This window comes from Coturnix japonica, chromosome 35 (genome assembly GCF_054131305.1).
Source record: "Coturnix japonica strain WE chromosome 35, WE-NBRP24, whole genome shotgun sequence".
NCBI lineage: Eukaryota > Metazoa > Chordata > Aves > Galliformes > Phasianidae > Coturnix > Coturnix japonica.
In genome coordinates this window covers 4,641,799-4,668,744 of record NC_140697.1, presented here as the reverse complement: position 1 = coordinate 4,668,744, position 26,946 = coordinate 4,641,799, and the positions used below count along the sequence as shown (strand labels likewise).

The window sequence follows — 26,946 nt, the reverse complement described above, 5'->3', positions numbered from 1 at the left end:
TCAGTGCGACACTCACTGTGGCTGCAGCGGTGGTGTTGGAAGCGTGGTGCAAGTGTGGGGGCGGCCATGGACCCTGCCCGCCTTGTCCTCTTCCTCCTATTGGTGGCCATGAGTTTTCATGAGAGCTGTGCTGCTCCGTGGCGAGCACGGGGAGCAGGTGAGTGGGTAGAGATGGGACCCAAACTGAGCAGCGCTGGGAGCAAGAAGTCAGGCTGTGTCCCCACGGCCCTGTAGTACACTTGCCTGGGGCCTGTCTTCCATGGGGGTGTTGCTGGGTAGGGGGTGATGGGCAGCACTGCAGGAGCCGGGCAAGAGCCCGTGGCTGCGCTGCTCCCCAGGGCTGGCTCCAGCCATGCCAGGCTGTAGCTCTGCTAATTGCTGGCTGCAGCACAGCCTTCGTCCTGGGAGATGCCCGGGGAGAGTTCAGAAGAGGCGTGCTGGGCGTGCATGAGCATTTCTGCTTCAGGCTCATGGCACTCCCCAGTTTCCAAGCCAGAGCCCCAGTCCACAGCCCAGGGGAAGAGACAGGTGTGCTTTCCTCCAGTGCCTCAGTGTGACCTTGCTGTCCATCAGAGGCCTCCCAGTAAGAAAGCCCTGGGGGGCTGCATCTTCTTCCACGTAATATGTGAGAGATGTGGCACGTGGCCCGGAGAGAGCACTGCATACGCTGCCAGGTGCCAGCCTACGGGTCATCCCGTCCACCCTGCAACTTTGGAAATCATGACCTGAGTTATTCTCCCATGCCCCACATCCAGTTACTGAGGGAGAAGGAGATCACACCATATAGTGCATATAAGTGGGAACTTATCTCATCTGTTCTTGATTCTAGATGATGAGCTTCGTGCTCCCTTTCCGGATGCTCCTTTGGATCCGGACTTCATGCCTGTGCCTGGGGGACAACCCAGGGGTAAGTTGTGAGTGTCTGTTTCCTTGGAGGCTGAAACGTTCATGCTCTCATGGTTTACCTGGGTGCAATTTTACTGGAGATCCTCTCCAGGTCTTCCAAACCTGTTTGTGCCCGGAAGGGTTTGCACAGATGAGCCATGAGTATTTTTTCTCTCGGAGAGCTGCAACATTTCAGTGGGAAGGTTACCGCTGCCCCTCTGCAGCTGAGGGAGCCCAGACCTTTGTATTCGGGCTGTGGCATTCCCCAAACACCGCCAGACCCTACAGGTCACTCAGGGAAAAGGAGGCCCCCACATGTGCCGGAAGCTCTCCTCACCTGTGTCTGATCACACTTGTGTCTGCAGGCCCTGTCCCCTGTATGCTCTGCTACTCAGTTGATGCTGTAGTGTGTGACTAAAACTTTTCATGGGTCTTTGGTTGCAGAAGTGCCCCCAGTGTGGGCCTTGCCCCGTCATCGGTTTCCTCCTGTGCTGGAGCCCAGCTGGAATCCCAGCAGTGAGTACTCTGTCTTCACTGACTTGGCTGACTCGCCGCTGATCTTCAGATCTTCATGCACATGATATTTAACTTCATACATTCTGTTAAGGTCCGGAAAGAGAAGAGGATGAATCCAATCGAGGAAAATACTCTCAGGGCTCATCCCGTCTCCTGAAGCGACTGCTGAAGGAAATGGAGAAGGCAGAGCGTGGTGGGTATACTTCAGCCTGTTCACTGTGGGACCTGGGAAGCTGAGGTGTGATATACAGGTGTGGGCAGGCTGTAGCCTGCACAGCAGGAAGGGATGGGTCAGAGCCGTGCTGCAGCCGTGTTCCATGTATCACCTTGCAGGTGCTGTCAAGCACCAGAGCTGGTCTGCTGCCAGATGGTCTGCATCCAGCCAAGACCCAGAGGCAGCTGCTCCCCCAGCACAACCATTACTTGTCAGAGCTGCTTTGTGCAGTCATTGGCACCCAGATGGCAGCAAGTGGCAAAGTGGCAAGCGCTGTGCTTCTGTTCATCCAAAGCCCTCCGTGCAGCTGAGCAAGTTCAGGGCAGGAGGAGCATCCCGAGCAGGGTTGGCTGCCTTTGCTAATGCTGGAAATGAGGTGGAGATGCTGATTTTGAAGGCTTGGACTGTGTGTTAGATCTTGGATTTCAGCCTGCAGCTACCTGGCTGTGACGGGCTGGTGACAGCACAGTATGTGAGGGCCTTGCACAGGAGCTGATTCCTCAAGAGGTGTGAGGGAGTCAGCATTGTCCAATAGCTGGGAGGGCCCAAATGCCCTTGGGTAACAGAGGGGCTCACAGTGTACTTGGGGGGGGGCCTGGACTTTACCTGAGCTCGGGATTGGAGAAGCTCAGTTTTTGATGAGGGCACGTGACATCCCAATCCTACTGCCCTGCTTTCTTTCTAAAGGAACGGACCAACAAAGTGAGCGGGATGCACTCCAGGAAGGTGGATATCCCACACTGCCCGTCCCGGATGCACTCCAGGAAGGTGGATATCCCACACTGCCCGTCCCGGACAGAGGAATGCAGGCAGCACCAACCGGCATGCCAGGTAATTTCTGTCCTATGATCATACGGTGTCACGAACCAGAGTCACTGCGTGCCTGCAGGCTCTTGCTGCCAGCTCCTGCACACCAGGTCAGCAGCCAGACCTGAGCGTGTGAGCATAGAGCACATGTAAAAGAAGCCAGGGGTGGCTCTCTGAAAATGGCTGGCCTTCGTGGGGTGTGGAGAGTTGTTCCAGCAATGTGCCAGGGAAGGTACTTGCAGACCTCTGTGACCCTGCTCAGCTCCCACCGCTCCCAGATCGCAGAGTTTGCCCTTTTGGAACGAAGCCACCTGAGGGTGATGAGCAGGGTCTTGTGTGGTAGGAGCCTGCAGGAGTGTTTCTCCCCTGGGCTGGCTCTGGCTGTGCCCTGTGCTGGCTGAAGCCTGACCTTCAGCCTGGGGGGCGTCCCACAGGGGGAGCTCAGGACACGCATGCCGGGAAAAGCGTGAGGGATTCTGCTCTGTAGCTCTCCCCACGGACCAAGCCCAGACCCCAGAGTACAGCCACAGCTCTCGGCCCAGAGGAGGACACGGGTAGTGCCTGTGCAGCCTCTCCGTACCCAACGAGAGGTGGAAGCAATCCTTCTTGTCCTCCGGTGCTTCGGCACCAGAGACGGAGGCACCCACTGTCAAAATGACCTCTTGGGTCCATGAAGCACACTGAGAGATTATCTGTAGCGCAGCTGAAGGTAACGTGGGACATTGTCTCATTTCTTCCAGGGATGAACACAGGCAAAAGCACAGAGGCTGCTGCTCACACATCTGTGCGGAAGCGCCATATTCCGGTGACGGTCTCAGCGATGCTGCTGCCTGCGCTGGTGCTGGCCGTTGGTGTTGTGATATGGGTGCTCAAAGACTACCTGTGAGTTGGCCTTTCCCCAGAACACCTTATTGCTGCATTTGGCAATTAAGCATTTGTGGTGCCAGGATCCTGGACGGCCAAATCAGCCGCTGGCAGTACACTGCCAGGACTTAGGTTGCAAAGTCTTTCAAGTTTCCCCTTATTTCCTGTCACTGAGTAGTGCTTTCTGAAACTCATTCTCACAGAGCGCGCAAGAGGGAACAGAGAGCAGCAGAAGCAGCAGATGGAGCTGGGGAAGGCAACGAGACAGACTCTGACCCAGTCAAACAAGAATCTCCGTAATAGCTCCAGTCCGTTCCATTCTGCCATTGAAGAGGCCCGAAGTCTTCAAGGTCATCTGGAAGACCAGGAGCTTGAACTGAAAGCCATGAAAGAGATCCTTGGGAACAGTCCTGAGTGCTGCCTTCTGTCAGAGGACGGCCCTGAATGTGAGAGCAGAGCTTTTGTCCTTCATCCTGCATTCTCCAGGACAGGTATCACCAGCAGTTTGAAGATTCTTAGCTCGACACAGCTACATTCCTGCTGAGGGTCCTAATGAGGACCCAGAAAACGAGCTTCCTCTGACTGCTGGACAAAACGTAATGTCTTTGGAGATGTGGGTGAGAATGGCTGGTTTCAGGGAGAGCTGACAGATGGCACAAGAGGACTGGTCCCTTCCAATTTGGTTGCGGAGCTTTCAGTTGATGAACTGGATACACCTGGAGATCCTGTCAGAATTCCTGCATTGCTCCATCTGCAAGACTACCATTGCTCCACTCAATGGAACAACTCGATGTTGAGCAGAATGTGGTTGAGCTCCTTCGGGAACTCTCTGAGGCGACTGACAGCGGAACTGCATAGCTTTATTGTATATTAAAAATAACCAAACAACTGTCCCCTCCCTCTCCCTTCCCCTTGCACCCCTCCACCCCTCCCCCCCCCAAAAAAAAGACAAAAAAAACAAAAATAAACCCTAAAAAACCAACAAAAAACAACCCACCCCCAATAAAACAAAAAACCAAAACCAATTAAAATCTCAACACTGTTCTTTTTCTGGGATACACTGAGGTGACGCTTCTTCTAGCTTAGACTTTGCAATGAGTTTGTGTCCCGGAGTTCTCTCTAGAGCTCACTCGGTGACAGTGGGAACAAACCCAGGGAGAAAAGGAACAAAGAACCTCCCCTCTCTAACAGCGCGGTGCGGCGCAGCCAAGAGGGGAAGGGAAGGGAAGGGAGATTGTGAATGGGTCTAGGAGGGAAAAAATGAAAAAAACCCAACGATCTGAGAATGAACAGCAGTTTAACGAACCCAGTGACACTAAACAACAACGATGTTGCAGAACGGCGGGAGAAAAGCAGACGACCACACCTGTCATTGACATGATCAGCGAATCTCGTTTATTCCTTGGCTGCGTGTACATTTATAATACGAATAATTAGCTCATACATATTGCAAAAGTGGAGCTCATCATTGGTTCCCAATTACATACTATCCCCGAGTATCTTAACAGCTTGTTGTTATCATCCTGAAAGCTACTCCCTTGCTGAGTTCCCAGAACCATGGCTAGTTTCTCACCATCACAGGGCATCCTGATGTTCTCACTGTCCTTGCAGGTGTTATGGCTGCTTGATTAACCGCACCGTGTTTACGACCCTTCTCAGCTAACTAGCTGTAAAAAACACTCTCTACAGGACCCCACAGATTACCTTCAGAATTCAACAGTTAGTTCTGTTTCCATTCTGAGTGCATAACAACCTGAGCACATGAATTGAATGACGTGGCTTGTTAGTCTGGTACAAACTCTGCTCTACACTGGAACTTGGTCCATTTGTAAGCAGGACTTCGTCCATCTCTGCAGGACAGCAGAAAACCCTTTGTGCTAATCATGATGCCAAGAAGCAGAATGCGGCAAATGGCAGATGATCCAACTGCTTCAGGTGTTCATTTCCTTAAAACTGAGAATAATTTTGGACTGAGAGTTTGTAAGCAGAACGGAGCTCTTAAAGCTGTCAGAGATTATTCCTGCACTGTTCAATTCTATCCGCATAACATACACAGGATCTCAGAACTGCGTTGCTTGAACTGGTGGAACTTGTTGAAGTGAACTGGGATGAGCAAGTTTTAGAACTTAGTCAGAGTGCTGTAAAAAATGGATAATCTCATGAGTATTAAGGTACAGGATTGCTATTTCTGCACTGAATTTGTTTTTATTTTACATGGCTGTGATCTGAAAGTTGCTTGAAACGCAGGCACCTAGGCACTGTTGTGTAACTGAATTTCACACATGATAGGTCCTGAAATATCCTGGAATCTAAAACTCTGACTTGTTTTAAGTCTGCTGCTTGAGTATAATCAGGGTCATACTGTCTGTGTGCAGTGTTTCTTTCCCTGTAATGCTCCACATCATTTCATTTTGGGAATATTGAAGGAAATGGACTATGTGCCATAACAGTTGTTAGAACAAAGTATGTCTGGTGTGATCTTATCCATAGGTTCTGTAACTGCTCTTCACAGCTCAAGTGTTTGACCTTCTTTTTGGTGAAGTGATGAAATACTGCTGGTTTCTATTTGTGCTTCTAGGCACCTTGAAGCTCTTAGGAATAGAACAATTGTCTCCAGTTCTTTTCAATGATATCAGTAACAGCTCGAGTGCTGCTGCCCACTAGGTAGACCCAAAGAAGCAGATTACAGTGAAACAACACACGAGCTGGACCTGCATGAGGATCACTTTCAAGACAGTGGCTCTGTTGCTTGAAGCCTATTTGCTTCGTCCTGCCGCCACTCTATTACCAAGTATCAACAGCCTCTTTCATGGTTCAACTTGCAAACGTTTGACACTAAACCTTGTGTTTCTATGCCTTCCTAGGTGATTTGAGCCCTTGTCAACCCCAAAGATCCAAACCAAGTAGTGATGTGTAGTGTGTTTCCATCAATGGAGAGTTCTTATTAAGCACAAATCGCTGCAATTCGGATGACAGCCTTCCACATGGTAACAGTGATGGACACAAGGGGCTCATCCACGTTCATGCTCTCATATCTCCTGGCTCTGCTGAAGATGCTGACCTGAGCCTGCCAGACACAGCAGTCACCTGCCTGGATTGTGACCCAGCACCTTTGCAGTGCTGCCCATCCCAAGCACAGCCCGAGTGCCCCAGCAGCAGCACCACCATGCAGGAGCAGGTCAGCATCAGTGAGGTGAAGCTGAGCATCTTAGATGGGGACTTAGAGTCAGGCTGCCAGTCCCAGGCACCAGGCAGCAGCACAAGCTCTGAGCCACTCTCATCTTGACAAGAGGGGTCCCATCTTCACCCTTGACCTCTCAAGCCCTCCTGTCTTTTATTGAATAAAGTCACTCATGCTCAATCATCGCCTTGACTGCATTCCGAGTCTTCATTCACAGGGATTGCAATGAATGCAACAAACAGCAAGGCAGCTCAGCTTGCAACACTCTGGCTGTGGGGTTCGTGCAGGCAGAGCTCTGGGTTCCCATTTTGCTTGGCTTTGGGATGTCTGCAGCAAGATCTCTACCATTTTGTATGGGAGCAAATAATCTCTAGCATCCAGGCTGCTGCTCATGATAATCTCAGTCTTCCTGGCTGTTGCTTTGTGATACCTTTCAAAGCCTTCTGATACTCTTTGATGCCTTGGCTGCTCCCTTACACCTCTGTCCTCCTGCCATGTTGACTCACGTCTCTCACTTTTAAGCTGGCTTTGCAGATCATCTCCAGCCCTGTCATCATCACGCTGCAGCAGGAGGTGCTCACCTGGCCTATTGTCTGGCAGTGCTGCTTGTTCTGCAGATGAGCAGCTGCCTCCTCATCTCTTTAGCTACAGTAGTTTTTCTCAGGGCAGTTAGATGCAGTCATGCTCCTCTGGATTTGGTGTGTTAAATCCATGCTGCATGGCAGCAGTCAGTGCAATACAAAGGTGTTCTGTGTGCCACAGCATTTCTCCAGGGGCTGCCAAAGGTAGAAGCACAACACAGCACCATCCTTCTGACAGTAATGTCTGTGAGTGTTAGACATGTGAGCACTGCATCATCCCCAGCGTGTCAGTGCTTTTCCACACCAACCTGACTCTCACACTCTGCACTGAATGTAACTCTGCTCTTGTGGAGACAAATGCTTTCTGTCACATCCTCCATCCCTGCAACCATTTGCCGGTAGGCAGCTCTTGCAGAAGAATCAAGCAGCAGAACCTTTTGCTCACCCTACAGCATGCAAATGCTATGAAAGCAGAAATAACCTGGCATGCTCTGGGTCTGCAAGGCTGCACAGATGGGAGAGGTAGATCGTGTTTTTGCAGTGGAAGTTTCCAGTATTTTCAGTACATAGTGTAGGCCCTAACTGAATGTATAACCCTCTTGTAAAACAGCTGTATAAGTAGTTTTTCCACCAAGAAAGTTGCTGAACAGAGTTAAGTTCAGACTGGGGGCATTCTGACATGGGTAGAATTGAGACAAGCACAAGATAAATACAGGGTGGGTAGAGCCCAGCACAGGACAGAATGAATGTACTGACTTTTGGAAACATTGCCCTTCTCTCTCCGCAGAAAAGTACAAGGCAGACCTAAAAACAAGAGGTTGGTAATTGAACTTATATGGAAATGAATCCTAGCAACAGTCTGGAGGAGTCTGTGAGCCTGAGATGCTCAACCAATGAGAGCCATGAGAGCATCACCTGCATTGGGTTTAGGGCATAGAACAGAATTAATGTCACTGACTGGTGTGCAGTTTCTCCCTTGCCTACAGGGGATGTGCGCACAGTATTGCAATAATGAATAAGCACTGCTGCTATCGCTGCCATCTTTGCCTAACTAGAAATCTTTGACTTTGAGAGTTTCTCACACAAGGGGAGAGGGTAAGAAAGTAAAGAGGCACAGAAAACTAAGGGAAACTGCTCTTCTGTATCTTATCTATAAAAATTGATACAATTGATGCTGTCGTGCATTTATTTATTTATTTTTACTTTTTTTTGCCAATGTCAGTTAGATTGTTTTAAAATATCCACACACCAAAATCTGACTACCAAGCAAATTTAATGAAAATGAAATGAAGGTGAGTTAGCGGAAAGCACAAGGTCATATTATATTGGGCTCTAGCAAATTTACAGGCAGTCACTGCACGAAGAGGTAGATTTGAGTTGCACAATATATGATTCCCACAAAGATTAAGGAAATCTGAAGCTTTCAATATATTTTTTTTATGCTTTTTTCATTTCATTTTTTAAACACCTGACCCAGACCCCAACCCTCACAGGAGCTGTAAAGATAACAGCATTAACCCGCAATGTAACTCTAATCCTAACCCTTACCCTGATTCTAAAATTGTCTCTAACTCCAAATGTAACAACAAAAATGATGCTAGAAGTGTGTAGCAAAAGGAACCTTAACCCTGATCATAATCCAAAAACAATCATTAAGGTAACAATAATCTTTACCTTAAAACTAATATTAATCAGAGCCCAGATGATGCCTGCATCCAATCAGAAGCACGCTTTGCATTATTTAAGAGTTGTATTTTTTCCAATGAACTCTCTCTATTATCATTTTTATAAAGTAACAGAGTCTGTTCTTTTTCTCCTGACACTGTGCCTTACTCCTGACATCCCCTGGAAATGACCCAGATAGAGCACCATCAAAGTAATGCTAATAGTAATGTCAGTCCTAAGGGTATCTCTAGCCCCAGTGTTAATGGGACGCTAACAACAATCCCAACAGCCTTAAACATTCTGATGGTGTGAAAGAGGTGCTGCCTTGCACATGCTGGGCAGCCCCATTGCCTGTTCAATGCAGGCGGCAGCGTAGAAACATGATGCCCGTGGTCAGAATGCCCTGTGGCAGATCCTGGCACCGGAGAACTGACCGGAGAACCATGAGAGAACTGACAACAAATCACTCGACATCAGAACCAACCCAGTGGTTATTTACAAGCCTTGGGTGACCCAGACAGGATCTCAGAGTGGTGAATGTAGGTACAGAAGTTGTTACTACTCTGTTTTCTTCTAAAAGCTGCTCAGCTGCTTTGCGTTTCAGACCATCCCTGGCTTCACTGTGTGCATCTGTCCAATTGATAACAGGTATTTTTTTTTTCATCTCAGAAGTTGGGGGGGTGGGGGGGGTGAGGGGGTGGGAAAGGGACATCAATTCAATTACTCATTTATTTATTGACAGAGATTCACGTTTGCTACGTTTGGAGAAGTTTTTATTTGTTTGCTGTGGTTTGATTTTTTTTTTTTCTTTTTTTTTTCCCCCTTCCCTCCTCTTCCATCTTTGTGTTCTTCCCCTATAATCAAAAGAGAACGGATCCCCAGGGTCTGTCCCGCAGACGTTCTTTCCGTGGTCTCTGCTGCCACCTGCTGGCCAATACACGGAACTGCCACTGTTGGGCGTTTGGTGCCGCAGGAAGCACAACGCAGATCTGAGTTCTGACCGGTCTACGCAGCAAATCCGCCAATCTTTATTGTGATAAGCCCTCCACATGGCATTGCGCATGCACTGGAACACGCAACAGGCACAGATTTCTCCTAACTCTTTGAGAAGCAGGCAAGCAGAACAACTGAGCGCACCACTGCTTGTCATTGGGCCACCCCCATCATAGAGATGTGTGTTAGATCTTTTACCCACCCCTGGACTGGCCTTGTTGTTTAACGATAACCTCTGAAATCTGAGTTACTGGTTCTACCACCTGTAGTGTAGAATAGGTAGCCAATAAATGCTTTTCAACTGTGATGTATCTTTATTCTGCTCCATGCCAAACCTGTGACCAAAACCTCATAGGGGTTCACAAAGAACTCTGGCTCTGCCGGAGCCCCCATCCAGACCCTTCTTGAGTTACATTCACATCTAGTTTGGCTGAAAAGGTTGGACTGAAAATACTCAGTGCTTGGGCCTGTTTAACAGATATTTTTTCCTGATTATGCTGTCCATCGATCTTTTTAAACTGAACTCCTGCTCTAATCTGGTCTTTAAACATTTGTTGTCTCAAGACCCTAATGGGTCCAGACTGGATTACCTTAGGGGCTGGACGCCTAAGTCATGGCAGCAGATGGTTCTCTGACCTCTCCACCACCATTCAGAGCCTGCATCTGGCCGTAGGCACTCTTGTCTCCTCATCAATTGGGCAGCCTGTTGTATTACAGCACCTGAGGGCCACTGGGGGGTTCAGTATGGATAACATAGACCCATACTGATGTAAAGGTGATGGCTGTAGGATGAGATCCCTCGTTCCTGATGAAAAATGTATTGACTGGGCTCTCAAAATCATCTTCATAGATTGCCTCTTTCATGCCTAATTCTCTAATATAATTTTGTTAGTCCTCCATAGAGGACCACAGGCTGATGTTTAATGGTATGTCATTCTTATTTGGCCATGTTATATGACACACAGCCATAAATCATTCACTGATCAAATGGCTATCCTCATTATGTTGGACAGAGCATACAGTCTTTGCCTGAGGGCAGGGTGAGTAGTAATGGATGTCAGTTTTGAAATTTCCAGTCCATTCACCACAGCGCTTTCTGCCTCCATGTCCCATAACCAGAGCAGCTATGCTGGCATGCTCTCTTGGTTTCTGTCTAAACCACTGTACTATATCCATCAGTTCAGCTGCTGTATTATGGGCAGCAGGGTTTGGGGGGTTGGACACTGGTCAGGGCACTCCCACCAGCCTATCCTGCTTTTTTTTTTAATTTTTTTTTTCATTTTTGTGTTACAATCAGTCAGATCTCAAATAGATCTAGTCCAAATGAAACCTCAAAATCTGACCTTTTAGTGCCTTCATTTACAGAGTCCATTTTATACAGATTTCCTTGTACAGGGTCCTCATGGTCTTCCAGAGAGATGTTCCTGGTCTTCCATAGGAGAATGATTGAATTAGGTTTTTTTCCCATCAAAACTGCCACCTGTCTTTCCAGTTTTTCAACACTGTCATTCAATAGCTGATTTGCATCAGCCTGAGCCTCTTCAGTTATGTTCAGACAGTTCAAGGCCATCAACAGTGGCCATGCCACCATGAACGCAGCTAACTGTCATTCTCAAGTTGTAAGTATGTCTTTGCTAAGACCATGGAAATACTCAGTCAGGTGGGCCAGGGACTCATGGACCCTCCCTCCGTGCCACACAGGGCCCCATTTTTCAGTGACAGAAGCAGTGCTGCATTTTGAGGATCCTAGGAATCCCAGGACATGCCCTGACAAAAGGTCATTCAAAGGGGTAGTCTTTCCCCATCCAAACCACCCCATGATATTCACAGAATCACAGAATTGTAGGGGTTGGAAGGGACCTCCAGAGACCATTGAGTCCAACCCCCCTGCCAAAGCAGGTTCCCTACACCATGTTGCACAGCTCGGCATCCAGGCAGGTCTTGAATATCTCCAGAGAAGGAGATTCCACAACCACCCTGGGCAGCCTGTTCCAGTGCTCTGTCACTCTCACCATAAAGAAGTTATTGCACACATTAGTGCAGAATTCCCTATGGTCCAGTTTCTGTCTGTTTCCCCTTGTCCCTCCTCCACACAATGCTGAAAAGAGTCTGGCCTCACCACTATGGCCCCCACACCTCAAATATTTATAGACCTGGATCAGGTCCCCTCTCAGCCTACTTTTCTCAAGGCTAAACAGACCCAGTTTGCTTAGTCTCTCCTCACAGGGCAGATGCTCCAGGCCCTTCACCATCTTAGTGGCCCTCTGCTGGACTCTTTCTAAGAGATCCCTGTCTTTTTTGTACTGGGGAGCCCAGAACTGGACACAATATTCCAGATGAGGCCTCACCAGGGCAGAGTAGATGGGGAGGATCACCTCCTTCGACCTGCTGGACACGCTCTTTTTAATACACCCCAGGATGCCACTGGCTTTTTTGGCTACAAGGGCACACTGCTGGCTCATGGTCAATCTGTCGTCCACCAGGACGCCCAGGTCCCTCTCAGCAGAGCTCCTCTCCAGCAGGTCTTCTCCCAGCCTGTACTGGTGCATGCAGTTATTTCTTCCCAGGTGCAAGACTCTACACTTGCTTTTGTTAAACCTCATCCGGTTTCTTACTGCCCAGCTCTCCAGCCTGTCCAGGTCTCGCTGAATGGCAGCACAGCCTTCAGGTGTGTCAGCCAATCCTCCCAACTTCGTGTCATCAGCAAACTTGCTGAGGGTGGTCATTGATGAAGATGTTGAACAAGACCGGACCCAGCACAGACCCCTGGGGTCGCCGCTTGTTACAGGCCTCCAGCCAGACACCGCACCACCAACGACAACCCTCTGCACTCTGCCAGTCAGCCAATTCTCGACCCACTTCACTGTCCACTCATCTATCCCATACTTCCTCAGCTTTGTTATAAGGATGTCATGGGGGACAGTATCCAAAGCCTTACTGAAATCAAGGTAGACTACATCTACCGCCCTCCCCCTGTCCACCCAGCTAGTGACATCTTCATAAAAGGCCACCAGGTTGGTCGAGCACGACCTCCCCTTGGTGAACCCAGGCTGGGTACTCCTGATAACCTCCTTATCACCTAGTATTAAACCCAATACTACCCAATAGTAAAGTCTTACAGGAAAGCGAGACCTGCATCATCAAGAGAACCCAAAGTACTCACAGCCTAATCATAAAGAACGTCACTAAGAACGATGATGGAGCAGAAGTGAAATTTGCAGCCATCCCCTGCCATCATGGCAGTGAATCTCAGTTTGGCCCCAGTGCACACCCGTCACTCACAACAACCAAAAATGGCCTTACTGAGAATGGCAACCACTGTCACCAAACCAGACCAATGCATTTCTTTCAGAAATACAAGGTATGGTATCCTAAAAGTTTTATGATCTTGTATCTTTCCCAGTTTTTATTTAAAAAAACAACTAAATAAATTGTATTACTCATATAAACCATATATAATGTTGTATATGATGATTTGTTCCCCCTCTGCCCCCTCAACATAAACTACCTGTAACTACCCTTTGCTTTGGTTTCTATGAGGCCCCCTTTCCCTTTCAGTAGCAAAGTGTTCCCTTTTCATTTATTATGGGGTCCTTTCGGCTCTTCATTGTGGCCCATGACAATTCATCTTCACACAGTGCAAACCAGATATGCCATAAGGTTGAACAGCTCTGTTGCACTAGAAAGCAAAGCACTGGCTTGCAACCACCCTGTTCACCCATCTGCAGGGCTCACACCAAGACACCCATCATCTCTCCTCCCTACTTTGACGACTTGCCACTGCTGTGAGGTACAAAGACATTTAATTGCAAATGATAAACGAACATATTGAACAGGTCTCTAATGCTGCTTAGGCTGACGCCTGCTTTGTGATGCAACTCCATCCAGTCAGATCCACCACCGTGACTTTGACGGCTAGGAACAGAACAGCCTAAGACTGTCAAAAAGAAAACGATTCAGACACCCAGGTGCCACAGCTTTTCAGCACTTTACTCCCAGAACACTGAGACTCCAAACCCTCAGATGGATAACACCGAACTGGGTGCCAGCACTCTATGTAAAATGGCCTGCTTAGAGTTGGTTAATCTCAACACCATCAGACCATCAGACTCAACTCCTCCAGTAGTAACCCTTCCCTGGTGCCCATCTCTCCCCTATGCCCAGAGCCCCCATGTTGGGTGCCAGCTCTCCGCCTGCTGTTGCCCTGTCGGGGCTGCTGCTGCAAGCAGGGCAGTGTGGGGCTGCCACGGAGGTGGACTTGGCACGGCCAGAGCAGAGGCTGCCACAGGCACCTGATAAGACTGAACATGCACGAGTCTACGGGGCACCACAGACAACAGGCATCCCAGGGTCCCTTCCAACCCAAGTCAGTCGGCAGCTCCCAGCAATTCCAGTGTTTTGTTCAATGCCACATCTCATAAGCCAAAGCGTCAGCGAGGATGGAAGCAGCACGTTTGGTAACGGACATTAAGCTGGATGACAACAGGTGACACCCAGCTACAACACAAATGATCAGATTCAACTTCAAGCACACTTTTTGGTTTCTACAACACTTCCCCTGTGCAACTAAACGAGGCCGGGTGGCCGGAGCTCCCACCAGAGGCAGGCTGCAGTGGGATTGGTTTGCCAGGCCTCAACTTTTCTAATCTGCTGCAGACAGGAAGTAAATACAGCTACTCTTGAATTAAATACGCACACTGAAATGGCACAGTGTAGCACCATGCTGAAGACAGAGCAGGTTTGGTGTGCACATGGTTTTGTGCAGCAGCACACGGACAATTCAGTGACAGTAATTCCCACCATTGCTGTAAACAGCTACCCTTTTGCATTGCAACCCACAGCCACACAGCCCAGCCCATCCTGCAGCCATCCCCTGCCATCATGGCAGTGACTCTGCCCCAACAAGCAGCTCATTACTGCCTGTAAGGCTCACCTGCCCATATGCTTACAAGCAAATCTCACACCTCTTGGTTCTGGATTCTAAGTCTACCAGTATTTAAAGGGAGCTTAACAGGATGGAGAGCAACATTTACCACTGTCAGACAGAGACAGGACAAGTGGAAAGGTTTTTAAGCAAAACAAGGGACGTTCAGGTTCCACACAAAGGGAAATTTCTTTACTCAGAGGGCGGTGAGGCCCTGGCACTGCTGCCCAGAGAAGTGTGGGTGCCCCAACCCCAAAGGCTTCCAAGGCCAAGTTGGATGGAGCCCGTGATGCCTGAGCAGCTGCACGGAAACCCTGGCCATGGCAAAGGGCTGGAAGTGAGTGGGCTTTAAGGTCCTTTCCAACCTAAGCCATGACATGAGCCCAAGAATACAGAGAGAAGCAGTTGTGCTTAGAATTGTTACCAGGGAAGTCTGTTGGGATTGGAATATTGAAGCCTCAGGCTGTTAATACATAGCAATTCACATGTACAAGATAGAGGAGTGAAACACGAGTTCCTGACATGAGGCCAGATCCTGAGGAAGGGAAACGAAGCTCAGAGACAGGGCTGCAAGCTGAGTGACCACACTCAGACGGCAGCATGAGATGTTTACACGCTAGCAGGGCCATCAGCAACTGTAGGTGTTTGGGGGACAGTAGTACCTGTGCCATGAAGCAACTTCACCTGCACCTGGAAAATGACTCAAGGCAACATGCAGCCAATGCAAAGCAGATTCATCTGTTCCTCCTCACATCTCTATACCTCTGCTACTCTGCCTGAATGTGGGAGAACTGCAGCCACCCTGTTGGCATCTTCACAGGGGACAAAAGTGGGTCCAGTCCCATAGAAAAGCCCCAAGGATGCTCTGGGTGACGGAACACAGCGTACCCTCACAGGGCAACGCAGGATCCCAAACTGGGAGGAGCAGCTGATGCAGCAGAAGGCCGTGCAGCCATCCGGAGGGAGCCGGACGGGCTGCAGAAACGGCTTGAGGGAAATCTCAAGATTGTACCTAGGGGAAGGGCAAAGTCCTGCCCTTGGAAAGGAACAACCTGAGGCACCAGGGCACGTGAGGAGTGACCAGCAGGAAAGCAGCCCTGCAGAAAAGCCCCATGGAAGCAACGTTGGCAAGGGCCTTGCAGACTAAGAGATGCTTCCAAAGTACACTGGACAGAAAAGGGAGAGGAAAGAAAATATTCCCCCCACAACCCACCAACAAACAAGACAGGAGAACTGATGGCTAACAACTGATATGCAGGAGGCAGAAGTTTAATATCAAAGTTCATATTCCCAAGTAGTACGACACACTCCAATAAGAACAAGCTATAAACATGAGTCTGATGTTCACAACCCTCCACCCAAGTCATGTTAAAAGCCATCCAAAAAGGGAAGAGAGAAGGTTGGGATGTGAGTGAAAGTCCTGGAAGGTGCAGAGGAGGGGCGGGATGAGAGATTAAGGAGACAAGAGAAACAGAGAAGCTGGACTGCTCTTTCCCCACCAAGACAGGGATCCCTTCTTGGTAAGCACTGCCCCTTCACTTCCTGCTGAAAAACACCCAGGATAGCATTTGCTTTGCTAGCACTGCTACCAAATACCAGCACGATCACAGCTACAGCACTGAGCAACAACATCCACAAATCTGTTACATTTCTAGCTTCAATAGATGATTTATTCTCATTGTTAGTGAAAATGTCCCAGTGAAAGCCCTTGGGTGGACTCTGGCTGGAAAACGCCACAAATATCAACGCCACAACCACCGGACAGCAAACCTCCACCTATCTGTGCAGTCTGTGATGGCAGCGCAGGGTCACAGTGGCCCCGTGACCTCACAGTGGGCCGGGTGCCTACCCATAGCCAGCGGGCCCAGCCTGCATTGAGTCTTGCTGGCGACTCTCGAGGTGTGAACGTCTCCTGTGGGAGCACGAGACACTGAGACCTTGCCAGTGCGAGAGACATCAGAGTCCTGCGAGAGGACTGCGAGTCACTGAGGATCCCATTGGAGGATCCCCAGAGCTCAGAGCTCCTGCCGGTGGTACACGAGCTGTCTGCCACAGGTAGGACGCCTGACAGGCGCTGAGGCCCGGAGGCTGCTGACTGCTCTACAAGAGGCAGCTTCACCCAAATCCATCCTTGGAGCCACACAGCGCCAGGGCAGCCGCAGCCATGAGCTGGGAGGCGGCTTCCAACCGGAGGAGGAGGGAGACATGGACGTGGCCGGCGGAGGCCCACGAGGAGCCGTGCCCCATCTGCCTGGGCCCCATGGAGGATGCCGTCCGCGCTCTGCCCTGCAGGCACATCTTCTGCAGGGAGTGCATCCAGCACTAAACGGCCAACACGCCCAACTGCCCCCTGTGCCGGGGGTTAATCACCGGCATGCTGCGCCTCAGCTGGCGCCCCTCGGGTCGCCCCCCGACCTGCCGGCCCCGGGGAAGGCTGCAGCGCACCAGGGAGCGGCGGCAGACAAGATCAAGATCTGCCCATTGCTCCCGCAGCGTCCCAGCACGGCGCACGCAGCGCAGCCCCTCCAGGCCCCCCCACGCGCTGGTGCGCAGCAACTCCTGGCACGGGGACCCCAACCAGCGCAGCCGCTTCGAGGAGCCACCCCGCGAAGAAGAGGACGGGGAATGGCTGAGGCGGGTGGCCCAGGAGCGGCGGATGGCCGCCGGAGACCACGCGCGGCGCCACGACGGGCCCCAGGTGTGAGCGGGCGGCCCAACCTCAGCCAGGAACGGCAACGGGGACGGAAAGCGCGGCCGGGAGAGAGGCTGAGGTGCTGCACAGCTCTTGGCCTCAGCTCTCGCTCAGCATCACTGCCCTGCACTGCGCTGGACAACATATGGTCAGCTCCAGCTCATCCTTCCGCTCCCCGCTCATCAGCCTTGCTCAGCACACAGTTCCCAGGACAGGGCTGCCGGTACCACAGAGCCGCACACTGCACAGAGCACAGCCAACAGCGGCTGAGAGATCGAAGAGCTGAACATCACCACCACGAGCACAGGGCTGGGATCGCCCTCCTGCCACACACAGGGTGCACAGGGTGCTGGGCACTGTCAAGAAATTAGAGTGCACCTGAAATGGGACATACAGCTCCCCTTGATTTTTGCCACCAGAATGGAAGAAAAATCACCCTCTCTTGCACTAATCCATCCCTGCTGTTGCTGCAACACCTAGAAGATGTATACAGCGAAAGCCACCACACACATGCTTTGGACTAAGCAAACCTACCTGGATTTTATTGGCAGAAGAAATCCTACAGCTCTGCCAACTTCTCATGCTGCATTCAGTGACGGAAATTCCCACCGTCACTGTAAACAGCTTCCCTTTCCTATCCCAACCTGCAAACAACCCACCCCATCCTGCAGCCATCCCCTGCCATCATGGCAGTGAATCTCAGTTTGGCCCCAGTGCACACCCGTCACTCACAACAACCAAACATGGCCTTACTGGGAATGGCAGCCACTGTCACCAAACCAGACCAATGCATTTCTTTCAGAAATACAAGGTCTGGTATCCCAACAGCTTTATGGCCTTGTATCTTTCCCAGTTTTTATTTAAAACAATACACTAAATAAATTGTATTACTTATATAAACCATATATAATGTTGTATATGATGATTTGTTCCCCCTCTGCCCCCTCAAAATAATCTACCTGTAAGTACCCTTTGCTTTGGTTTCTATGAGGCCCCCTTTCCCTTTCAGTAGCAAAGTGTTCCCTTTTCATTTATTATGGGGTCCTTTCGGCTCTTCATTGTGGCCCATGACAATTCATCTTCACACAGTGCAGACCAGATAAGCCACAAGGTTGAACAGCTCGGCTGCATTAGAAAGCAAAGCACTGGCTTGCAACCACCATGTTCACCCATCTGCAGGGCTCACACCAAGACACCCATCATATCTCCTTCCTACTTTGTTCCACTGGGCACAGACTGTTGGCTGCCCATCCTTCTGCTTTTCGCTCCAAGTCCTTGCAGTGTCAGCTTCAACTTTAATTGCAACCAGTCAAAAGTAGCCACGAGTGGTACAAGAAGGAACCACAGGAAGTCCTACGGCTGGGACGAGCACATCTGCAGCTCGGGGCCTGTGTGAGCGTTGAATGCAGAGCCCTACATCTTTGCAAAGCCTCTGCCAGGAGCTGAGGGCAACAGCAGTGACTTGCAGATACAGGTGTGAGGGTGATCTTACCCGTCAGTAACAGCTTAGGTTAAGACTCTCTCATGCTGATTTACGTTTGACAGAGTAGTGATAAATAAGAAGCATGTAAATTTATCTGTTTGCTGCAAGTAGAAGGCATTTACACTTTTACTGATTATTAGAAATAGATAAGATGTGCTGAGGAGGGCATTGCTCCCTACCCTGTGAACGTACCGCCTTGCCTCCAAATACCTGTGCTGACAGCATGAATAGCTTATCCTGCAGTCCATGGAGATAAAGGTAGCATCTGCTGTAACACAACACCTGACCCTTTTAGGGGGCAGGTTTGCTTTCTAACACGCTGCAAGGAGTTCCACCAGCAATTGTGCTACACAACTCCTTACATTATGGAGCCACTGATGTTTTTAACGAAGTCAAGTTGCAGTTTCACAGCTCCTCTTGCAGACCTTTCCATGGCACCATCGCAGCCATACACAGACCATTTTCCACCGCCCAGCTGACGCGGTGTTGGATTCCCTTCTGCCTACAGCCTCATAACAGAGAGGGCAGGTAGGGAAGATGACTTCAAGGAGAAGGAACTGCTGAAACTGTCACTGAAGTCCCCATAAATATTCCCCATGCTCTCATTACACATTTGAGCAAACATTACCTTCACTCACACAGCTAAATTTCCTGTTTGCTTGGCTGATCAATTCCTCATCAAATTTTAATGCGGGGTTCAGGCCGTCTGCGGCATTTTAATTAGGCCTAAGATTGCACAGCGTTGGAGGCAAGCTCAGAGCCACCCAAACCCCCTCTGCCTGTGTATTCAGGGGGAGGGGAAAGGGGACAGGAGGAAATGAAGAGGCCAAGAACTAATTAACTCCTGTTACTAGGCTAAGTCTGCTCTCTAGTGGTCACATCACTCAAAACACAGCGCATGAAAAGCTTATGCAAAAGAAAATGTATCCAAAAGTAATCGAACTCCTCTCCATCGAATAGAGGGAAAAGGAAATAAGCAAAATCTATCGTGCTTATTGCAAATGGGAACATTTACTTCCCCTGCAAAGTCTTATCTTTCCCCCCACTCCAGAATTCATACTCCTATAGGCACAAGAGCAACATGAGATTGTGACCATGTTCAAGGAAACTCTTCTTTCTACATGGTTGGAAACTGTTCCTGATGCTCAGAGCACTCTATACGTCCAGCTATCCATAACCATGAGCAGCTGCCTTCTGTCCCTTCGATCCAGAACACACGGACTGTGGCACCTCCAGCCTCAGGTTTGAGGAGTTTGCCAGTAGCATCCAGCCAAATTCCTTCCAAGTCCACCAGAATGATTAAGTTGTTAAAATCTCTATCTATTCATTGAAAGAAAATGGGCTGGAAAGAAGCGAAAACAAATCAAACACCTTATTTTCCTTTGCAGTTTGGAAGTGGTTGTTTAAAGCATTACTCCGCAGGGTGCAAAAGCATCATATGTATTTAAAACAGCTGTTTATTTCATAGAGACTCTACTCAACTTGGATTTTCTTAAAATCACAGTTTCTTTGAGAAGACATTAATAATATCAGCATCTGCAAGAGCACCAATTCACTGCTGAGTGGCATTGCAGCACGTATAGCAGTTGGTGCCTTAAGGAATGCAGTACTGTGTGCAGAACAGATCCCAAAAGTCACCAGGCAAGCATATTTTCAGGCACAAAATCTGATTCTTAACTGTATCTCTCTCTTAATAGATGTCAAGATGGCTGTCTTAAATCTGACAGACACGAGATCTAAATTTCTTCACAGCAAAGACCAAAATCAATAGTTAACCTGAGTGTAACCTCTCTGTTTGAAACCCATGTGCACTTAATTTAGGAATTACAAATTAATTAGTATGAATTATTATAATACAAATGATCAAAACACCATTTAGCATGAAGAACAAGCATAGCACAGGGCTTAAAAAAACAGCACAGCTTGTCAGTGAAGTATCACAAGGCTTGAACCATCCAATGCTTTTTTCCTGCACCAGGAGCTACGTCATATTGTAGGTCTGCAAAAACCAACAGTGCAGGATCTTACTCCAGAATGCTGAGGGGTCTGAGCAAGGACAGACTTGCATCCTACATTTAGCATGAAATCACATCAGTTTAGAAGAATACTAACCGTGATCCGAAATTGTAGTAATTAAAGGAATAATGTCCAAATTTAATTATTGGGCCCCTCACACAAGTAAATGGAATTATCTTCAATGGTGTTCCAGTTACACTGCATAGCTGCAGCATTCATTGACTGGCACTGAGAGCAAATATCTGTGTACTTGTAAACGTGGCAGCATCTACTGCAGCTTTTTGGGGAATAAATTAGTGGGAGGAAGAAGTAACTTCCTTGGCTGTGCAGAATAGTATTGCCTTGGTGCAGAGCTTGTACCCCTTGAGCATCTTGGACAGGATCCCTGTGGTGCAGAAGGGCAATATTAGCCGCCCAAAGAGTCAGAATGATAGAGAAATCAGCAGCTCTTCTCAGCTCATAGGCTGGGCAATGGGGAAGAGGTTTGGTCTCACACACAAGGTCTTCAGGAGGGCTGTGGCAAAGCTGGGAGTGGGCTTCCTGTTGGCAAATCACAGTGCAAGCGTTAATTGCAAAACTGTCTATTTTAGGATTGTACACAGATTTTATTTGACAAGCCAAATTCTGACAGTTCACTCTTCATCAACAGAGTTCCTGCTCTAAATTACCAAGTGCCAATGGCACTCAAGGTAAAGCAGTGCGATAGTAACCACGGATTGTTTGAAGGTCCTGCCTCACAACGTCTATTGAAAATTGAGCATATAGGGCAAGGAGAAAAGAAAAAGCTGCATCCGTAGAAATCATTTTGAGCTGACACAATGCACTGTTGAGGCTTTTTCCTTTAACAGCTTGCGTGCAGCAGTTCAGCTCGTTCTGTTTTCCCTACCAGCTGCTGTATGAACAGTGCCCCTGTCAGCAGGAAGTTACAAAGAAATGAATGAAGACTGATGATTAACGAAGAAAGAGGGTGAATATTAATCATGGAGTCAACATTTGATGGGAGCACTGATGGAATAGTGGTCCCACTGGAAGTTGTTAGGAGTTGATTTTTATGCCCCTGGGCAGTAGCTTTAAACCACGACTCATGATGGAAGAGAGGTAGCTCATAATGTTTTAAACAGGCCATGGTGGAAAACATACCTTCTCCCTCCCCTCCCCAGCTCCTCTCTTTTGTTGTGCTACAATGAGAACAGAGTTCCACCATGCATCCTACATTTGCCCAGAGCACCCAAACTGTACAGATCAAACCCTTAAGCAGGCTCAAACAGGGACAGGACATTTCCATTTTTCCTTGCTGTTCTACCAGAAGTCTACAAAGTCGTCTGTGACAACACACTTCTATAGCGAAATAACTGAAGTATGAATTTTGGTTGTTTGCAACCTGATTCAAATCTCTTTGAAGGCAATAGGAGTCACAGCTCCACTACAGAGCAAAGCTCTCCTAACCTTGGCTGGAATTTCCTGTACCACACAAATTAATGAGCGTACTTGCAATCAATACTGCGTATGAAGTGCACAGGTGATACTCTCTTTCTTTGATATTATACAAAATCATTCATTATACCAGACCATTGATTTTTGTGATGAAAAAAAAACAACTTGCAGATGCTGCCTTCAGGCAAGCTTCATCCACTTCCCAGACCCAACCACTGATCCAAAATGGAGAGATCAAATTCTGTTTGGATACTGCAGATTTACTGCACGCATCAACTTTAATTGGACAGTCAGAAAAGACTTGCAAAGTCACTCGCGTATGGCTGCAGCCCAAAACTGAAGTTAATGTGAGTTGGACGCACACCAACATGCAGCTCTTCTAACAGTCCCATCATACAAAATAAGCTGTTACATGTGTTTTACAATTTCTCCTGCAAGTGTTTCAGGGGGTGTTTTGGAGGGGTGGAGAAACAGCAAGGAAGGAAGACCTGATATCAAATGCTGTAATTCTGTTGAAGCTAACAGGATACTGATGTGTCACTACGACAGTTTTCCAATGTTTCTGTGGTCCTCATTAATCTGATCAGCACTCAGAAGGATGCAGAAATCACTGCACATGGGCTCTTCCATGAACCCTGCTCTACAACTTAATCTGTGCCATAGGATGTTGTGTCCTCATTTGGCCATGCAACAGCAAGTGTGTTATTTGTCCAGAGAAAGCTCTGGATTTCAAAACACAGGCAGCTTTCCTATTGCCTTTCCTATTTCCTACTTGGAGCACAATGTCAGGCAGATGACAATAGAAACCTGATAGGGTTTGCATGCATTTTTCTGGAGATTTAGGCTGCGATCTCTTGCCATTCAGCAACTATTCATCTCCCAGAATGAAGTGACTGTTCACAGGATGGTTACAGTTCCACTTATGTGTCCTACAGAAAGAAGGACAAAGCCAGAAGTGTCCCTTTAATTTCAGCAACAGTAAAGACAGAAGGGAGCCACAGCACAACTACTCACAAAGAGTCTGAGATTCAACAGAGAAAGTCTTACAAGTGCACTGAGGCCATAAAGAGCTGAACAGTAGAAATCATTTAATCCTCAGTGCTGCATTTTATTCACAACATTGGCCCTTCAACAGCCCAGAACCCTTCAGGTGCATTTCCAGAGCTGATTACTGCTGTTCCAGGCAAGTAATCTGCAGACACGCAGGTGATTTGCTGGGAAGCTGTCTGCTGCTGCTGCTCTCAGACCCTGCTCCCTTTTTTGCCTTTCAGTTTCCAGAGCATCCTCTGTGCACTAAAAAACGCTCCGTGCTTCTCCTCTTGCTTTCACAGCAGCTGCTTACAGAAAGCCAGCAGTACAAGAGGCAGCAGACACAGAGGCAGCCTTTATTCTAATACTCTTGCAAAACTGGGTGCTACCTTGCAAAGGGTACAATGCATTGCAGCTCCCCTACATAAATAACTTTTTAATGCACCTGTCATTTCAGATGTCACACCAGAGACAAGGTCAGGCTCGGAGAGAAATCAGCCTGCTCCATCCTTGACCCGTCATTCATCATGGCATTTGTCCACAGCCAAGCAGCCCAGTGGGTTAACAGGGAAAAAAACCTTATCTGAGCTCTAAAAGGGTCCCATTTCTGATAGGAAGAACTTATTAATAATACTCTCTGGAAAGCAGCGGGAGTTCTGATGGACAGCTTTGCAGGGACATTTTTCAATAGAGAAGCTTAAAATCCTATATCTGTGCACCAGATCAGCAGGCTGGAGGAGATGAGAGTTTAATTTTGCAGACAGCAAATGGTGACTGTTTGTAAGTTATTAGAGAGGGAAATATGCCTTCAGTGTTATGGGGATATACGAGCCTTGCCTTCACCTTTCCCCATGTATCATGCTGCGTGTCATCATAGGCACGTTAGCACGTTGTGCAGGTCCCCTCAAATCACCGGGCAATAATTAGCATTGCCAACTGCTGGTTCTTACCTCTTTTACAGGACCCAGCTCAGTTCTTAAAACACGCACCCCCTGAATTCACATTAACTTCAGGAAAAGATTCCTGGGTCCTGTGGAGTTAAGAATAAAAAGTATAAAAGCTTTAAAAATGGCAGCTTTGTTCCTAATGCAGATAACTGCAGGCTTACGACAGCCTCAGAGGCTTCTGGCATTGGTGTGAGGGTTTGTGATTTGGGGGTGTGTGAGAGCAAGGAGAGAATGAGAAAAGGGAAAAGAGAAAGCAGGGGTAGATTCACAGTAGCTTAAAGAGCACTGACTGTGTGCTCGACAGCTCACTGACCTCGTTGGAGAGCCGAATGCAGGGCACAGGAGCCACATGGATTGGGTACGGACTCAGGCTGACCTCTGAAATCTGCACTCACAGCATTTTATGAGCTGATTGTTGTTAGACCAACAGACTAAGGCAGTTCATGGGCTCAAGAACACAGAAGCAAGTTCCCACGGCCTAAAGTTTCCAAATTGCATAGTAAAGACTCATGTATGAGCAATTAAGCCATCGCAGCTCTAGAGTTTTCCACTTAGTTCAGCTTTATTTTGTTGCAAGCTGAATTAAACTGCTATATTACATTAGCAGATATACCCCTAAGGAGCACTGCAGACCCTACCTACGGCTCAAAGAACAACACTGGGCTGGTTGGTGTCTGCTCTATCTGCCTTCTATCAGCTCTAGCATGGATTCTGATATGGATATAGAAACTGTATTTTGAGATACAGCACGACCATCTTTACTTAATGTCTACTTAATCTCTACCATGTCTACTTAAGACACCTGGTATGGGGATGTCACCTGAACTGGTGTTGCTCATATGCCTTCTGTTCTCCTTACTTAAACAAATTCTCACCTTGCCAATGCAGTGCAGTTATTCAGACTACGGCTGGGATTTTCAGATCCCAAACTCCTCATGGATGGCGCTGGCTGTACATACAGTCTCCTTTGAAACCCAGGGCCATGCACAAAGCCCTGCCTCACTTTCAGCAGAGCCACCCTCGCCCTCCAGCTCTTGCTATCCCCAATCTTTCCCCATTCCTCAGCTCAGCTCCCATCATCGCTCTCCCTTTGCCGACTCAGCATCTCCCTTAGAACTCATTTGTTTGCTCCGAAATGCTTTGCTTCCTCTGCTTTGTTTCCCTGGACCTAACATTTTTATTTGATTTTATTTTATTTGCCTCCTTTCTCCCTCCACAGGGTGACAGCTATTTTATCACCTACAGCAAGAAATGCTGAGCCTGTTGTGCAGGCAAAACATTTGCAAAGGGGCAGGGGGTACACAGAAAGCAGTAGGAAATTGATAAGGGTTGTAAAGTAGCTTTATAAAAATGCCGACAAGCCTGCTCAGGGCACAGAGCACCTTCACCTCTGCCCCCGGCAGCGCTTCCTTCAGATGCTCCTATTGTTTTCATTACTATTTGTGACTTGATCATTAATAAATTACTATTACTTTTTTTTTTTTTTTTTTTTTTTTTTTTTTTTCCTGTTGGCTCCAGCCACCAAGGGAGCCAGCAGGTGCACCACTTTTACAATTAGCCCTCTGTAATGTATGGTTGGCAAGAAAAGTTGTCCGCAAGCTGCAGACTTTACCAACTGCTTGATGGCAGCAACTAGAGGACAGTGTGCAGGAAAGCACCTTCATGTGGCAGCTCACACAGCCAGAGGGGTTCAGTCTCAAACTTGGGGTCCTGCTTGTGAAGGTGAGTGGTAGAGGCAGGGGAAGAACGTACACAGGCCATCTATGGGGTAATGAGATCACAGTAAGTCTTACTGAAACCATTATTTCCATCATCTAAGATACTGTCCTGGTTAGAGGCAGCAGTGCAACTCATTAAACAGGAATCTGACTGATTAAACTGTTTTGGTTTGAGGAGGGGAAGTTTAGCAGTGAAATCAGAAAGTTGCTTCTCTCCATCTGCAGATTGTGCTCACTCACAGGCAGGGCTCTGGCTTTTCAGATCAGTGCTGTTCTCTGCGTTTGTGTTGGTAAAATTATGGTTGTAACAAATTCCCTTTGTGATAGAATATCATTCCCTCAAATACCACCATCACTGCATTGTCCTGTCCAGCAGCAGCTAAGTGGCACAGGCTAGGTGTTGTTTCAGTTCAGCCACATCAGGGATTATCAGCACAAGGAGTGTGCAGAGCTGTTGTGTAGTTTTTCCCCCCAAAAAAGACAGTGCAAAGCAGAAAGCATAAACCATTTGGTGATACCTATACAAGGCAAATGAAAAGTGAAAAATCCATTGCAAAGTAAATGACCACAGACCTCAGATCAGGCATGTAGCCAGCAATCCAGGGAAGCTGTGTATCTTTGTCTCTGAGACAGTTTTCTTCCAGTCCCAATGAACTCAGGTGTTTCACGTAGTTCTGATGGGAAAGCTTGTTCCTCTCTTGGAGGAAGTCAGCTGGAACATGAAACTAATAAAGAAAGAGAAAAGAAAAAACATATATATTTAAGATGACATGCTGCTGAAAATCACCAGACTCAGAGCTTGCATTGAGCAGAGCAGGTTCCACTGATGCTGCTCTTCTGCCTTTGATAGCAGCTGTACAGGGTGCTCCAGAGAAGAACAAAGCAGCAACCCTGTGACAATCTGCCCCTTTTACTGCTGCAGGCACAGATCCAATCTGGGGACTGATTCATGCTTTGAATCATAAGATTAGAAGTCTTCTCCAGTATTTCCTTCCAT

General features: G+C 48.2%; 1 protein-coding gene and 1 long non-coding RNA gene across 3 annotated transcripts; one reads left to right on the top strand and one right to left on the bottom strand.

The window, feature by feature from the left end:
- The first annotated feature begins 1,172 nt into the window (after window positions 1-1,172).
- On the top strand, window positions 1,173-4,206 carry LOC146755257 (uncharacterized). The gene is made up of 5 exons (XM_085526270.1): window positions 1,173-1,401; window positions 1,493-1,594; window positions 2,303-2,446; window positions 3,163-3,304; window positions 3,490-4,206. The coding sequence occupies exons 2-5, from the start codon at window positions 1,576-1,578 to the stop codon at window positions 3,584-3,586; spliced, it is 402 nt and encodes a 133-aa protein (XP_085382396.1). The 5' UTR covers window positions 1,173-1,401; window positions 1,493-1,575; the 3' UTR covers window positions 3,587-4,206.
- A 17,028-nt stretch (window positions 4,207-21,234) lies between these two features.
- LOC146755256 (uncharacterized) lies at window positions 21,235-26,656 on the bottom strand. Of its 2 annotated transcripts, none has more exons than XR_014938323.1 (3): window positions 26,523-26,656; window positions 24,235-24,314; window positions 21,235-21,361 (listed from the first exon to the last, which is right to left on the bottom strand). It is a non-coding gene; the product is annotated as an uncharacterized LOC146755256 (long non-coding RNA). The 2 variants fall into 2 exon arrangements; XR_014938324.1 differs by lacking the exon at window positions 21,235-21,361 and adding an exon at window positions 22,765-23,184.
- Between the last annotated feature and the right edge of the window lie 290 nt (window positions 26,657-26,946).

Coding starts and splice junctions, on each gene's coding strand:
- LOC146755257 (XM_085526270.1), top strand. Junction 2,447..3,162: donor AGCACCAACCGGCATGCCAG/GTAATTTCTGTC, acceptor CATTTCTTCCAG/GGATGAACACAGGCAAAAGC. Junction 3,305..3,489: donor TGGGTGCTCAAAGACTACCT/GTGAGTTGGCCT, acceptor TCATTCTCACAG/AGCGCGCAAGAGGGAACAGA.